At 40.4% G+C, this 17,338-nt stretch overlaps 1 protein-coding gene across 1 annotated transcript in view; it reads left to right on the forward strand.

The window, feature by feature from the left end:
* Positions 1-5,955, forward strand: part of crkl (v-crk avian sarcoma virus CT10 oncogene homolog-like) — a 63,906-nt gene extending 57,951 nt beyond the window's left edge. The window contains exon 3 of the mRNA XM_034192908.1: positions 5,115-5,955. Coding sequence (XP_034048799.1) covers positions 5,115-5,249 — 135 coding nt within the window. The 3' untranslated portion in view covers positions 5,250-5,955. The remainder of the gene's footprint in view (positions 1-5,114) is intronic.
* Positions 5,956-17,338: the final 11,383 nt, after the last annotated feature.

Genomic DNA, 17,338 nt, shown 5'->3' on the forward strand with positions numbered 1-17,338 from the left:
GTGTCTGTCTCCCTGATCCGAATTGGGAGCTGGTTCCACAGGAGAGGAGCCTGAAAACTGAAGGCTCTGCCTCCCATTCTACTCTTACAAACCCTAGGAACTACAAGTAAGCCTGCAGTCTGAGAGCAAAGCGCTCTATTGGGGTGATATGGTACTATGAGGTCCCTAAGATAAGATGGGACCTGATTATTCAAAACCTTATAAGTAAGAAGAAGAATTTTAAATTCTATTCTGGAATTAACAGGAAGCCAATGAGAAGAGCCAATATGGGTGAAATATGTTCTCTCTCGTCTAGTCCCTGTCAGTACTCTAGCTGCAGCATGTTGATTAACTGAAGGCTTTTCAGGGAACTTTTAGGACAACCTGATAATAATGAATTACAATAGTCTAGCCTAGAGGAAATAAATGCATGAATTAGTTTTCAGCATCACTCTGAGCAAGACCTTTCTAATTTAGAGATATTGCGCAAATGCAAAAAAGCAGCCCTACATATTTGTTTAATATGCGCATTGAATGAACATATCCTGATCAAAAATGATTTCTCACAGTATTACTAGAGGTCAGGGTAATGCCATCCAGAGTAAGGATCTGGTTAGACACCATGTTTCGAAGATTTGTGGGGCCAAGTACAGTAACTTAGTTTTATCTGAATTTAAAGCAGGAAATTAGAGGTCATCCATGTCTTTGTCTGTAAAGCATTCCTGCAGTTTAGCTAATTGGATTGTGTCCTCTGGCTTCCATGGATAGATAAAGCTGAGTATCATCTGGTAACAATGAAAAATTTAAGCAATGATGTCTAATAATACTGCCTAAGGGAAGCATGTATAAAGTGAATAAAATTGGTCCTACCACAGAAACCTTATGGAACTCCATAATTAACCTTAGTCTGTGAAGAAGATTCTCATTTACATGAACAAAATTGTAATCTATTAGATAAATATGATTCAAACCACTGCAGCGCAGTGCCTTTCATACCTATGGCATGCTCTAATCTCTGTAATAAAATTTTATGGTCAACAGTATCAAAAGCAGCACTGAGGTCTAACAGAACAAGCACAGAGATGGAGTCCACTGTCTTAGGCCATAAGATCATTTGTAACCTTCACTAATGCTGTTTCTGTACTATGATGAATTCTAAACCCTGACTGAAACTCTTCAATTCCTCTGCAGATGATCAGTTAGCTGTTTTACAACTACCCTTTCAAGAATTTTTGAGAGAAAAGGAAGGTTGGGATTGGGCCTATAATTAGCTAAGATAGCTGGGTCAGTGATGGCTTTTTAAGTAATGGTTTAATTACTGCCACCTTAAAAGCCTGTGGTACATAGCCAACTAATAAAGACAGATTGATCATATTTAAGATCGAGCATTAATTAATGGTAGGGCTTTCCTTGAGCAGCCTGGTAGGAATGGGGTCTAATAGACATGTTGATGGTTTGGATGAAGTAACTAATGAAAATAACTGACAGAACAATTGGAGAGAGAGTCCTAACCAAAGACCCGGCATCACTGAAAGCAGCCAAAGAGAACGATATGTCTTTGGGATGGTTATGAAGTATTTTTTTCTCTAATAGTTAAAATTTTATTAGCAAAGAAATTCATGAAGTCATTACTAGTTAAAGTTAAGGAATACTCGACTCAATAGAGCTCTGACTGTTTGTCAGCCTGGCTACAGTGCTGAAAAGAAACCTGGGGTTGTTCTTATTTTCTTCATTAGTGATGAGTAGTAAGATGTCCTAGCTTTATGGGGGCTTTTTTATATAGCAACAGACTCTTTTTCCAGGCTAAGTGAAGATCTTCTAAATTAGTGAGATGCCATTTCTCTCCAACTTACGGGTTATCTGCTTTAAGCGGTGAGTTTGTGAGTTATACCACGGAGTCAGGCATTTCTGATTAAAGCTCTCTCTTTCAGAGGAGCTACAGCATCCAAAGTTGTCCTCAATGAGGAGATAAAACTATTGACGAGATAATGTATCTCACTCACAAGAGTTTAGGAAGCTACTCTGGCCCTGTGCTGGTATATGGCATTGGAGAACATAAAGAAGGAATCATATCCTTAAACCTAGGTTACAAGCGCTTTCTGTAAGACTTCGACTGTAATGAAACGTATTCCCCACTGCTGGGTAGTCCATCAGAGTAAATGTAAATGTTTAGAAATGATTCAGACAGAAGGGGTTTTCAGGGAATACTGTTAAGTCTTCAATTTTCATACCATAAGTCGAACAAGATCTAAGGTATGATTAAAGTGGTGGGTGGACTCATTTACATTTTGAGCAAAGCCAATTGAGTCTAACAATAGATTAATGCAGTGTTGAGGCTGTCATTCTCAGCATCTATGTGGATGTTAAAATTGCCCACTGTAATTATCTTATCTGAGCTAAGCACTAGTCAGACAAAAGGTCCGAAAATTCACAGAGAAACTCACAGTAACGACCAGGTGGACGATAGATAACAATAAACTGTTTTTTGGGACTTCCAATTTGGATGGACAAGACTAAGAGACAAGCTTTCAAATGAATTAAAGCTCTGTCTGGGTTTTGATTAATTAATAAGCTGGAATGGGAAGATTGCTGCTAATCCTCCACCTCGGCCCGTGCTACGAGCGTTCTGGCAGTTAGTGTGACTCGGGGGTGTTGACTCATTTAAACTAACATATTCATCCTGCTGTAACCAGTTTCTGTAAGGCAGAATAAATCAATATGTTGATCAATTATTATATCATTTACTAACAGGGACTTAGAGAGAGATCTAATGTTAATAGACCACATTTAACTGTTTTAGTCTGTGGTGCAGTTGAAGGTGCTATATTATTTTTTCCTTTTGGGAATTTTTATGCTTAAATAGATTTTTGCTGGTTATTGTTGGTCTGGGAGCAGGCACCGTCTCTACGGGGATGGGGTAATGAGGATGGCAGGGGGAGAGAAGCTGCAGAGAGGTGTGTAAGACTACAACTCTGCTTCCTGGTCCCAACCCTGGATAGGTCCACGGTTTGGAGGATTTAAGAAAATTGGCCAGATTTCTAGAAATGAGAGCTGCTCCATCCAAGTGGGATGGATCCGTCTCTCCTAACAGACCAGGTTTTCCCCCCAGAAGCTTTGCCCAATTATCTATGAAGCCCACCTCATTTTTTGACACCACTCAGCCAGCATTCAGGAGAACATGTGGCTAAACATGTCACTCCTGTTCCGATTGGGGAGGGGCCCAGAGAAAACTACAAGAGTCCCGACATTGTTCCGACGAGAGCATAACAACTAATCAAATTATTAACGATAGCTACCGCTTTCCAACGCGACGCACAGAGCAAAATAAGCCTGTAGATGTGCTTGTAATGCATCTGCCTTTTGCATCTGCGCATGCATCATTTTGGACCAGAGCAGCAGAGTCTCTTCACCCAAAGCAATCAAATGGTTATGGGATTATTAATCATCAGATGGTAAAGGTAAAACCTCTTAAATCATTCTAAAGGTCAGTTTGAAGCGAAACAAGGCCTTTTAAAGCAGAAGCTCGGCGATATTCCGTGACGCTTTGAAATTGCGCAGTGAACGCATCAGCTAGCAGCTCATTTAGCTGCGCCGCTCTGATCACTTCCTCCGTCTTTTGTGATGAAATAATGGTGAATTTATGTGGAAATGATTATTGTGCAAAAGCTTTAGTTGTCTGTCGCTGAGAGTTGACTAAAGTGCAGTTTTAATGCAGAAAACGAGGTTTTAGTCCTTGAACCACGGCTAATGATGCATGTGCAGATGCAAAAGGCAGACCGATTTTTTTGGGGGGGGGGGGGGGGGGGGGGGGACCATTCGGTCGCAACACTGGGCTCCCCTTGAAACATGCAATCACTCATTCGTGTTGAAACTGCAAGTTAGAATTTCCACAGTCCAGACAGCAGAAACAAATGTCATGAATTATTTAAGACATTCTAAACATAAAAAGTACATAAATGCTTGTATATGAGAACCTGAGCAAAAAGATAGTTGAGTTTATAATTTGTTACCAAGTTGTGACATTTATCTCAGTCAAACGTTTGTTTACTGTAATGTGTACAACTGTTATTTAATACTTTTAACCCAAGGCCAACACTGGCCATAGGGTATTGCGAAGACCTGGCATCTGTCTGTCTATCAGTCTCTGTGTTCAGCATAAGTCCAGTTCTGTTACTGCCACAGTCTTCAAATTCACAGGGAACATTCTTGAGACAGACCTTGGACAAGTTCAAAGATGGCAAACCTTGATGTATTTTAAGATATTTAAAAAGTCACATTCTGTTATAATCTGATCCGTTTCATGCATGAGTGACAAGTGACAAAGTTTTTTATTCGGCACACAAAATATTCAAATAGAAAAAAAATGAACAATTCCACAAACAAACACAGACAAAACTAGTGAGTCCGAAAGGGTGTGGGCTGAAGCAAAGCTTATTAGCGCCCACCCCTGCTAGTACAAGTCCAACAATTCTAATCAGTCATATTTACATAAATACAAATTCACTACTACATGTCGACACAGACATACACATCAATATACTATTCACTTATAATTATATTTATATAGTACCAGATCACAAGAAAGTCGAATCAAGGCACTTTACGCCAGTAAGGACTAACCTAACCAACCCCCAGAGCGAGCACTAGCAACATGTGGTGAGGAAAAACTCCCTATAAGGAAGAAACCTCAAGCAGACCAGGCTCTTGGGGGTAATGAGTGACGCAGGTGACAGCCAATCAATGTAGAGCTGCGTCACTCATGCACGAAACGGATCAGTGATCTGATCTTTAACCAGATCTGGTGGGTTGAATAGTGTTCAGAGTTCTCCAGTTACCACATTCTGTTTTACTTCAGCATAATTCATACAAGCAGCAATGGTGTTTGTTTGTTTGTTTTTTTTGTGGCTACTGTATCGCTGCTTTGGAAAAGAAAGACACTAGCAGATTATGTACTTTCAAACTACGTGTAACTGTCAGTACACCTGCTCTTCATTTCCATCACACATTTTTCATGCAACAATCCCAGACATGGCCAGGAGGTGGCAGAAAGCTTTCTATTTTACAGGGCCAGAGCACATTGGAATGTCATTTTAAATCTCGGTTGTTTTGAGTGTAACTCTTTTTTCTGTCTTCAGGTTGGTGACATCGTCAAGGTGACACGAATGAACATCAACGGTCAGTGGGAGGGTGAGGTGAACGGACGGAGGGGTCTCTTCCCATTCACCCACGTCAAAATCATGGACCCCCAGAATCCAGATGAGAGTGACTGATCTGGGACTTCAGCTGGTTCCTTCTCACCAGTTTCCACCTGAATCTGCTGGCTGTCTCCACCTTTGCCACCAGTGTCACCATGGTTACGTGCTTGCGTGCTTTGGGCTGCGCCATGATCGTGAGCCCTCTGTTATCAACCGTTGCAGGGCTTTGTGACTGTTTACATCGTCAGACTTTGGTTTCGAGCTAAAACCTGATCCCTTTGTTGTGTCTTGGTTTTCGGCTAGGCAGTATCTCGGTTAGAGTCCGTTTCATTTCCAGAATACTGGGCATCGTTGTGTGTATGCCTGTGTGTGAGCGTGTGCCTGTGTGTATATGTGTGTACACAGTAGATATTTACCACATTACATCACAGTTTGTTTGTTTTTGTTCATTATTATTATTATTTCTTGGAGTGTTTGTTGCAAGTCTTTGGGGCTTTGGTAAGTTGTGTTGCTGTGAGAATATTTGTGTTTGTGTGTGTGTGAGATCCTGAAAGCAGTAGCCCTGGTGGGTCTGGGCGAGCACTGAAAAGAGGACTGAACCCTCCAGTCAAGTCATTCGTCAAAACAATCACTGTTGTACCTTATTCTTTGGATAAGCACACGTGCATTCACATTTCTTGGCTGTGACAACTAGCTCAGAGATTAAAGTTTTCCTGTAATTTTCAGATGTGGAGCGTACTGATATTTAAACTGGACATTGCTACTTTGACATGCATTTAAAAGAAAAGAAAAAAGGCTTTGCTAATTTTAGCATATGGAGTCGCGCTCAATCCCAGTGATGTAACCACAACAATTACAAACTGTTAGGGGTGGGGGTTCACGTTAACAAAGACCTGCCATACCTGTATATACTAATGTTAATGGTAAATGCATGAGTTCACATGTTAACCTGAACCACACGTTGTGTCTCCTTTAATATGTGAAGTCAGCTGCCAAACATGCCATGCCGTCGTAACCATCCGGTGTAAACAGTGGTGGGTACAGCTAACCTGAAAGTTGGCTTCGATAACCGGTAATCTGCTAACTGAAAAATTAACTGCTAATTTTTATTCTATGAATTTAACTTTGGTTTAATTTCTTGGGTCTTAAACTCTGAAAAACTGCCCCAAAAGGCTTAAATTTTAATATATAATTAACTAAATAAATTCCATTCAGTGTCCACTTTATTTAGAATACAGAAAGTATTAAATAACTAATATGAAGAAATAAATACATAGAAATGTAATTTTAAATAGTGGGGTGTATTTATTCTGGCTTGTCCTGCTCCATCTCTTTGAGATGATGCTTGTTGCCTTCATGTAATGTCTGTTTCACTTACTGGGTTTAGTGTATGAGCTCTAACAGGAAGAGACATGCCATTTAACGGTTACAAACGTTTTGATTACTTTATTTGGGGAAAAAATGGTTAACTGTTGGCTGATCTAAACTTAGTTGAAGTGAATTGGTCTGCTAATGATTTTCAAAGTTATCTGAAAAGCTAAGCTGCTAACAAAAAAGTTAGCTCCTCTAATGAGCAGTTAGCAGATTAGCCTCGCTGTTCCCACCACTGGGTTTAAAGAGCGGTGTGCTCCATATCGGAAAACTTAAATCTTAAACAGGTTTTAAACTGGTGATGTGTGACAAGTTTTCTGAAAGATGCAAGTGCAGGTGTACTTACAAAGTTAGTTTGAAATGGTAGATTATGCACTCACACGCCTGACTCAGATCTTAGTGAGCTTTTCCTGACGTGGTGCATCCGTATGGTGTTATTGTACTATTTTTCCTCTTTTAATGCAGTTTTATTACGTGACAAGGAAAAGCTGAATAGCGGTTTTAAGTTGTGAGCTGAAAGAACGTGGCCAGGAACATTAGGTTTTTGGTGCCAACAGCATCGAGCTCCAGGGTTCGTATTCACAAAGCATTTCTGAGTCCTCTGAAAGCTCCTGACTTAGCCTAAAGATTCCTAATTTTTAGGCTAAAAATGATCCAGGAAGTGTCTGAGAGAAACTCTAAGCAAGGAGGGGACAGAAACCTTTATCTTTGTGAGGAGCCCGTTGGTATGACGTCTTCAAAGAGCTGTGATTGGTTGTCACAAAAAGGGAAAAAAAAAAAATTGCTCTCCACGCTCCTAGTTGTGAATCAATCAATCAATTTTTTTATATAGCGCCAAATCACAACAAACAGTTGCCCCAAGGCGCTTTATATTGTAAGGCAAGGCCATACAATAATTATGTAAAACCCCAATGGTCAAAACGACCACCTGGTGAGCAAGCACCTGGCTACAGTGGGAAGGAAAAACTCCCTTTTAACAGGAAGAAACCTCCAGCAGAACCAGGCTCAGGGAGGGGCAGTCTTCTGCTGGGACTGGTTGGGGCCTGAGGGAGAGAACCAGGAAAAAAGACATGCTGTGGAGGGGAGCAGAGATCGATCACTAATGATTAAATGCAGAGTGGTGCATACAGAGCAAAAAAGAGAAAGGAACAGTGCATCATGGGAACCCCCCAGCAGTCTACGTCTATAGCAGCATAACTAAGGGATGGTTCAGGGTCACCTGATCCAGCCTAACTATAAGCTTTAGCAAAAAGGAAGTTTTAAGCCTAATCTTAAAAGTAGAGAGGGTGTCTGTCTCCCTGATCTGATTGGGAGCTGGTTCCACAGGAGAGGAGCCTGAAAGCTGAAGGCTCTGCCTCCCATTCTACTCTTACAAACCCTAATGGACAGTATAATCAACCAATCGTATAACTTGAACAGTATTCAGAATTGTGTAATTGTGAAAATAATTTAATGACATGATGATGAAACTCGGCAAACTTAAATTAATTGTTGTACAGCTTCAAAATGTTTGTGCGCACCTCATTCATATGCTGATGGATTAGCTTATTGTTAGGTTTACTCTCCATGCTGGTAATTGCGCACAAGCGACATGTGAGAAGCGCTGATTATGTGCTGCAGTCCAAAGCCAGAGTGGAGATCGCAGCTAGAGCCCTGTACGGGACTAATTTCTTTGTCCTGCGTCCGCTGAAATTCGGACCATTACCGCCCGTACCCGCAACGGTGTTAGACTCCCGGCCTTTCCCGCAGTGTGTATTTCAGTCCCGCTTGCACCCATGAAGCGCTGAGAATTTGTGCCCACAGAGTAATAAAATAATTCATTTTGCATCTACTCCCATCCCACAGAAGAAAACATGTCATTTAAGCTATTAATAGAGATTCATGGGGCTGTTTGTTTCTTTTCTTAAAGACTGTTTCATACTCAACAAAAATATAAACGCACAACTTTGGTTTTGCTCCCATTTTGTATGAGATGAACTCAAAGATCTAAAACTTTTTCCACATACACAATATCACCATTTCCCTCAAATATTGTTCACAAACCAGTCTAAATGGGTGATAGTGAGCACTTCTCCTTTGCTGAGATAATCCATCCCACCTCACAGGTGTGCCATATGAACATGCTGATTAGACACCATGATTAGTGCACAGGTGTGCCTTAGACTGCCCACAATAAAAGGCCACTCTGAAAGGTGCAGTTTTATCACACAGCACAATGCCACAGATGTCGCAAGATTTGAGGGAGCGTGCAATTGGCATGCTGACAGCAGGAATGTCAACCAGCGCTGTTGCTCGTGTATTGAATGTTCATGTCTCTACCATAAGCCGTCTCCAAAGGCGTTTCAGAGAATTTAGCAGTACATCCAACCAGCCTCAACCGCAGACCACGTGTAACCACACCAGCCCAGGACCTCCACATCCAGCATGTTCACCTCCAAGATTGTCCTGAGACCAGCCACTCAGACAGCTGCTGAACAATCGGTTTGCATAACCAAAGAATTTCTGCACAAACTGTCAGAATCCATCTCAGGGAAGCTCATCTGCATGCTCGTCGTCCTCATTGGGGTCTCGACCTGGCTCCAATTCGTCGTAACCGACTTGAGTGGGCAAATGCTCACATTCGCTGGCATTTGGCACGTTGGAGAGGTGTTCTCTTCACGGATGATGCAAAGGAGATGTGTTGCACTGCATGAGGCAAATGGTGGTCACACCAGATACTGACTGTATCCCCCCCAATAAAACAAAACTGCACCTTTCAGAGTGGCCTTTTATTGTGGGCAGTCTAAGGCACACCTGTGCACTAATCATGGTGTCTAATCAGCATCTTGATATGGCACACCTGTGAGGTGGGATGGATTATCTCAGCAAAGGAGAAGTGCTCACTATCACAGATTTAGACTGGTTTGTGAACAATATTTGAGGGAAATGGTGGTATTGTGTATGTGGAAAAAGTTTTAGATCTTTGAGTTCATCTCATACAAAATGGGAGCAAAACCAAAAGTTGCGTTTATATTTTTGTTGAGTGTATGTGCCATATGTGGGCATGCAGTGTTGCTATGGTAACTCACTGTGTCTGTGTGCCTCCTCTGGTCTACGTTGGGTCCCCAATCCTAATGTAAGCCTTTAATTGCAGCACACAAGCCAAGTTCTCTTCCAACAGGTGAGTTTAGGTTATGGCTGCTGGCATTGCTTGCTTTGATAATGATGTTAATTTGCATGCAGTTTACATTTTTCCCATAGGGGTATCACAACGTTGTGATGACCTTCATCTCAGGCGTTATTATGTACTACGCTGGGTGGGAAAAGTAAGCTCATTCCTGATGAGGCAACCACAAACATCTCTGCATCATCAAGCCGGTAGCGTGTTAATGAATCACTGCCATTCAGTAGACTGGAAAAAATATCTCCTTCCGCTCTCGCTTTCTGCCGTTTTGTCTAAGATACTTTCAGGCTTCTCCCTCCTCTTAACCGTTTAAGGCCTAAGATGCTTTGTGAATAATGTTTGTTACCAAGGAAAAATTGTAACAAATTTCTAAGAATTTGAGGAATTCTAAGATTTTTATTAGAATGACGTCACTGCAAGCTACTTTTCGCCTAAGGATGCTTTGTGAATACGGGCCCAGATGATTTCAAATTTTTTTAATTAGGCGTGCCAAGTTTGATGGAGGTTTTACAGTAACCCCGCCAGCACTTCCCGCAGCTGTCTGAGCACCATTCACTATCACAGCAGTGCGGGATTGAGGGCTGGTCACTGGTGAGACCCTTGCTAACGTAAGTCAGGGGAGAGTCTCAGCAGGCCAATTACATCTCATCAATGCCTTTGAGAACAAAAGACAAAAGTGACTTTTAGCATCCACCAACTCCTCCACCCCCACCCCTCCGCCAAACTCGTGGTGATGCCGCTCCTGTCCGGTTAGGCTTGCAGTCTCATTGATTCCATTATATCTGCACAGATTCTCTGCACAAGGCGCCTCTTGGATTAGCGGAAAGCGTCTGTGCACCAGTTCTGTTGCAGACTAAACACTTCGGACCTGTAGAGTTCTGCTGTTTAAATATCCCTGTTATCCTTCCCCCTCTGTCCTCTTTAACAGTATTGTGCAGCTTTTGTTTGTTCACCCCCTTCCTGCACACTTTTTTTTTTAAAGTAGTTTTTGGTTAGCTAAATCAACATATTCTGATGTTTGATTTGTTGAGGTTTTTATTAATAGTACCTAAAGTTCAAAAAGGGAAAAAAAAAATGCCTGCTGGTTGCCTCTGTGCATGACCTCTTGGCCAGGGAAGTGGTTCTCTTTGGCCAAATGCTGCTTAATGTCATTTATTTAGTTAAAAGTTTACTCATATTTTTAAATGCCTCCTGGTCTGAAACCAGTGTTTTCTGTTTGAACCTTCATGGAATCTACTAATTAAGCAATACACCCTGTTTTTTCTCTTTCTTTTAAGATGTGTTTGCTTTTCCTCGTGCTTCAGATTGTTTTGTAATGGCATTAACAATATTACCATGCTGTTTTTTTTCCCCCCTCATTCTTGGAAAGTCTCTTTTGTGTAAGAATTAAAAAATATTGTGCCTTTTATTTTCTTATACCATTTACATGTGTTAATATTTCCCACGGTTAACACCTGTGCTGGTATCAACTCTATGTACAGAACAAGTAAATAAAAATGACGTCTACTTCTTTAAGCAGCTCTGCCCTGTGCGTGTTGTCTATCTGGATCACAAGACGCTTGCTCCAGTTTCTGACTGCTCTGTTTTTGGTTCTGGCTGTGCCCAGGAGAAACAAACCAATTAATGAATTCTAATGAAGTGCTAATAAAAGGGAGTCAGCTGACCTGCAGGTGTGGAATAGGAAAGTTTTCAAGGGCATCGCCTCATGTGACTTCCACTGCTGGGGTGTGTCCACAGAAGTAACTTGGAGGGTCCTTGGAACATATTAAAAACCTTAGATGCATCTTCTGGCCACGTTGATATGACTTGGCGTCAAATTTGGCAAGTGTCAAAACCGTTACCCTGAGGTATCAGTTGAGTTAATACAGATACGCTCCAGTCCTGCCCCGGGCCACAAGTTGAGCATGTTGACCACAGTAATTGGAAGTCTATATAAGTGCTCTGGGGGAGGGAATAATATTTAGCAATATTTGTTGAGTGGTGTGCCTGGACCCAAACAGGGTGACAGCTTTTTGGAGGGATTTGGTACGCTTATGTATTTTGGGTCAAGGATGAATGTTGTGAAAACGGAAAGTTGATAGGACAAAAATTTTGGGGAGAAATTTGCGATTTTAGCTAGCCTGTAAATTGATGTTGTGCTGCAATGCACCATGGGAGTGCAGGTTAGAGGTTTTAAATGTTGATGTTCCTGTTTAACAGTGTTGTCAGTGTTATTGATTTAGGTGTTCTTGTAGTTGAATTGGTTTAGTCAGTTTAGTTAAGTGTCATGTTGCTGGTACTACAACCCCTGGCAAAAATTATGGAATCAGCCTCGGAGGATGTTCATTCAGTTGTTTAATTTTGTCGAAAAAAAGCAAATCAGACACGACACAAAACTAAAGTAATTTCAAATGGCAATTTTCTGGCTTTAAGAAACACTATAAGAAATCATGAAAAATTGTGGCAGTCAGTAACGGTTACTTTTTCAGACTAAGAGGGGAAAAAATATGGAATCACTCAATTCTGAGGAAAAAATGGAATCATGAAAAACAAAAGGCCGCTCCAACACATCACTACTATTTTGTTGCACCACCTCTGGCTTTTATAACAGCTTGCAGTCTCTGAGGCATGGACTTAATGAGTGACAAACAGTACTCTACATCAATCTGGCTCCAACTTTCTCTGATTGCTGTTGCCAGATCAGCTTTGCAGGCTTGTCATCGACCATTTTCTTCAACTTCCACCAAAGATTTTCAATTGGATTAAGATCCGGACTATTTGCAGGCCATGACATTGACCCTATGTGTCTTTTGCAAGGAATGTTTTCACAGTTTTTGCTCTATGGCAAGATGCATTATCATCTTGAAAAATGATTTCATCATCCCCAAGCATCCTTTCAATTGATGGGATAAGAAAAGTGTCCAAAATATCAACGTAGACTTGTGCATTTATTGATAATGTAATGACAGCCATCTCCCTAGTGCCTTTACCTGACATGCAGCCCCATATCATCAATGACTGTGGAAATTTACATCTTCTCTTCAGGCAGTCATCTTTATAAATCTCATTGGAACGGCACCAAACAAAAGTTCCAGCATCATCACCTTGCCCAATGCAGATTCGAGATTCATCACTGAATATGACTTTCATCCAGCCATCCACAGTCCACGATTGCTTTCCTTAGCCCATTGTAACCTTGTTTTTTTTCTGTTTAGGTGTTAATGATGGCTTTCGTTTAGCTTTTCTCTATGTAAAGCACATTTCCTTTAGGCGTTTCTTACAGTTCAGTCACAGACGTTGACTCCAGTTTCCTCCAGTTTCCTCCCATTCGTTCCTCATTTGTTTTGTTGTGCATTTTCGATTTTTGAGACATACTGCTTTAAGTTTTCTGTCTTATGCTTTGATGTCTTCCTTGGTCTACCAGTATGTTTGCCTTTAACAACCTTCCCATGTTTGTATTTGTCCAGAGTTTAGACACAGCTGACTGTGAACAACCACATCTTTTGCAACATTGCGTGATGATTTACCCTCTTTTAAGAGTTTGATAATCCTCTCCTTTGTTTCAATTGACATCTCTCGAGTTGGAGCCATAATTCATGTCAGTCCACTTGGTGCAACAGCTCTCCAAGGTGTGATCACTCCTTTTTAGATGCAGACTAATGAGCAGATCTGATTTGATGCAGGTGTTAGTTTTGGGGATGAAAATTTACAGGGTGATTCCATAATTTTTTTCCTCAGAATTGAGTGATTCCGTATTTTTTTTCCCTCTGCTTGGTCTAAAAAGTAACCGTTACTGACTGCCACAATTTTTTTTCCCTGATTTCTTATAGTTTTTTAAAGCCAGAAAGTTGCCATTTGAAATGACTTTAGTTTTGTGTCATGTCTGTGATCTGCTTTTTTTTCTACAAAATTAAACAACTGAGTGAATATCCTCCGAGGCCGGTGATTCCATAATTTTTGCCAGGGGTTGTATAAGTGAAAACAGTACTGACAAGAACCTCTCTGTGCTTTGTGTGTAACTTCGATTCCAGAGAAACGTGGGAGAGCTGTCATTTGCCAATTAGTATGCTTATGTATTTTGGGTCAAAGATGAGCGCTGCAAAAATGGAATGTTGATAGGACAAATATTTTTGGAGAAGCTACAGATATTGGCAAAGAACCCTGAACAATGAACGTAATAATCACATTCTGGACTCGCACGCCATTCCAGCAGGGAGTGGTAAATCATCAGTTCAATAATATAATTGTACATATATTAAAAAATATATATTAAAAATACATGGATGACACAAGAAAGTGAAAACACTTATTTCCACTGTGGTCCATCTAAAAATCAAATAAAATAGAAGTACTACAATAATAAGTGTCTATGATAAACTAAACAACTTATAAATACATTAAGACAGTAAATTAATATGAAACTTTACACAAGAAAGTGAAAACACGTATTTCCATTGTGGTCCATCTAAAATGACAAAATATAAGTAATAAAATAAGTGTATATGATAAGAATCTAAACAACTTATAAATACATTAAGACAGTAAATTAATATGAAAAATGACATAATTAACAAGAAAAAAAAGGGTTGAATTCTATTAAACTGTTGAGGTCTAAAGTTCTACAAACATTCTGGACTTGCATGCCATCCCAACTCATTAAAGAAACTTTGCATAATTTATTACCACCCTTGAAAAATGTCTACCTATTTTCTGTGATTTCCTGTTGATTTACTGCTGATGAATTATACCTTATGTGTGGTTTTGACTGATTCTGGTGTTTTTCTTCCTGTCTGAGATGCTGAGGGCAATGTGCGGGATGCTGGACTGACTGAGATGCCATGCCTCAAGATAATGTAGCAGATGTTGTTTTGGTTTCCTGTTTTCTGTTTCTTCAGCTTTGTAAAATTTTGTAAAAACCTTGTAAATGTTGAATGGCTTAAGCAGTGGGTCACCCCTTTGACTCTGGTCTGCTTGAGGTTTCTTCCTCAGTATCATCATTAGTGCTTGCTCTAGGGGTTGGTAAGTTTAGACCTTACTTGTGTGAAGTGTCTTGAGGCGGGTTTGTTGTGATTTGGCACTGTATGTAATTAAATAAAAAATAAATACCTTTGGTCACATGACCTGTGACCTTGAAAGGTTAAACTCGAGGTAATTACTCAAGCCCATATGCAAGTTTAAAATGGAGCATTGTGTTGGGATAAATGGTCAGATTTGACAAAATGAATCAAATTTGAACGTAATGAGTGACCTTTGTTTTTAAGCTTCATGTGACCTTTGGCCACAATGTCAAACTGCCATTAAACCCTGTTAACTTGCTTATTTGGGCTGATGTGCGATTTCATAAATAGCTCATCTACAGTGTCATCTAGTGGTGATGTTGCAGATTGCATTTGGGGAGCTGATTCCTCTTATTGTTATCCAGATGCACTTTGAATTGTAAAACAATTTGCCGCTGTATCAGCACAGCACAAGTTTGATTTTTATGCTTGTTGCTTTAAACTGAGGAACTGCTTCTCGCCACACACCTCTTCTCCAAAGGGAGGAGGAGCAGGAGTGATGTCACAGCTGAAGGATTTATACTACTGTTATTATTATATTGCTATTACTTTATAATGTCTATGGAAGGATCGAGTTGTTGAATGCACCAACGGAGGGGAGACTTGTACAAAAATGTTTTTACTGCAATAAGGTTGACATAGCTCGAGACATTATACCCAGCCCCTCCCCTGAAGACAGAGTGGGTGTGGCAAGCACCAGCTACTTTTTGTTAAAGTGACAGGTTGTATCGTTTATTTCAAAGATTTCTTTAATATCTATGTTTGTTGTTATGGAACTGCCCTTGGTAGCTGCTTGTGCGGCGATGTCCCCTTTTCCTGTCCTCTCTACATGTTGACAAGCATCACATGCACACTCTGCTCACTGATGTGCTCTCGATGCGATTCTTCCCCAAATCTTTCTGAATGTCCCAGATACAGCTTGCTTCTCGCTTGTGACACATTTACAGCTAATTGTTCCCGTCTTAAGCTGAGGGAATTAGAATTCCAGTGCTGGCGGTGGTTTCATCAGGTCAGACTCGCTGCATGAAATCAAAATTTTGGTTCAAGCGCCAACACCCACCAAACCTGGCACACATATGCAGATGAGTTATGGAATCACATGGGTGAGAAACAGGTTTACCAAAGGTAAATCATTTTTGGGCCAAAGTCATGTCTGTCTGTCTGTTGATCTGCTGATTTCTGCAAAATTTTGCCCTCAAAGAATTCATTTGAAGGTGTTTGATTTTCAACTTGGTTTATGTTAAATGTGACACACTCGGGCAGCCCGATTCTGGAATTGCCCAGGTAGGGTTCGGCTGTAGTCGGTTATTTGGGTGAAAGTTGAGGTCGGTGGAGCAGGAATTAAAGTTCTCAGTCTCTATGATGGATTTTTGGATTTCTCGTAAAACCTTCTTACCTCTCAATAAGGTCGCACTTTCCATATAAATACCACAATTCTTGATTGTTCCTGCTCAGAGAGACTGTACACCAGGGGCACATCCAGGCAGAAAGAGGGTGTTGTGGGGGGGACATGCCCTCCACAACAGCCATTAATTAAAGATCTACTTTTGAAGACATTTTTCATAGTACTACTTTTTATAATAATAATTTTAACAACTAAAATGTTTAAATCGGTATTTCTCTGGGCCTACATTTTACTATACTTCTGGACTAAGTTTAATTAATGAGCCATATAAAAATACATTTAGTTAAATTAACTTTTCTGCATAACTAAAGTGGGATGTGAAGCAATATATTTTTTTTAATGTAATGTTTAAGCTCAGCATTCCTGGGTTTTGTTTTGGGGGGGTTCTAGCTTTAAAATCAGGTCAGTTAGGATGATGGAAGCCAAAAATATGAAAATGATTGCAGCTCTTGTGGTTAGTAATCTGATTAAACCAACCTGTAGGTTGTAATATTAGTTTTGGTTAAAGGCAAAGAAAAGGTGAAAATGTGCCAAAGAAAATACAAATACACCCATTAAGCAGTACAACTAAATTAGGGGATCAGGGTGAGAAAATAAAACCCTCCAGAATGCACCCCTGGACATCAAAACCCCAAATTTTCTGGGGGCTTTGAGCGGTCCCCAGACCTCCTGCTAACAAAGATCCACTTTCCCCAAAAAAGATATTGGCAATATAAGATTGTGAATTTTTTATTTGAATACTATGCAAAAAAAAAATTATGGTGGCAAAGAAAATTATTTTTAGCAATTAAATTGTTAAAAAAAATCAAAGCCATTACAGCTTTAATGTAAAAAGAATGTATTCTACAGTATGACCCTTTGATTGGGGGGGGGGGGGGGGGGGGGGGGGTGGGGGTTAAAAACAAATGCACAGACAAACTGAGTTATTGCTGTATTTTGTTTTCTTATTATCTTTAGCAGATTCTGACAGATGTGTGGGATGGAGGCATGCACTCATCTCACTTCTCATCTAGTTGTCTTGTAAACCTAAAAGAAATCCTGTTGTCACGTACAAACCTTTGGAAGAACACACACCCAAGTTCTATTTTACCCAAAAGCAAAAAAAAAAAATTGTACAGTGAAATCTGCAGAGTGGGTCATTGCTTACACACTGCTCGACAGATACCTGTGGCGGCACCACCAATGCAAA

This window comes from Thalassophryne amazonica, chromosome 17 (genome assembly GCF_902500255.1).
Source record: "Thalassophryne amazonica chromosome 17, fThaAma1.1, whole genome shotgun sequence".
In the NCBI taxonomy this organism is placed as follows: Eukaryota; Metazoa; Chordata; class Actinopteri; order Batrachoidiformes; family Batrachoididae; genus Thalassophryne; species Thalassophryne amazonica.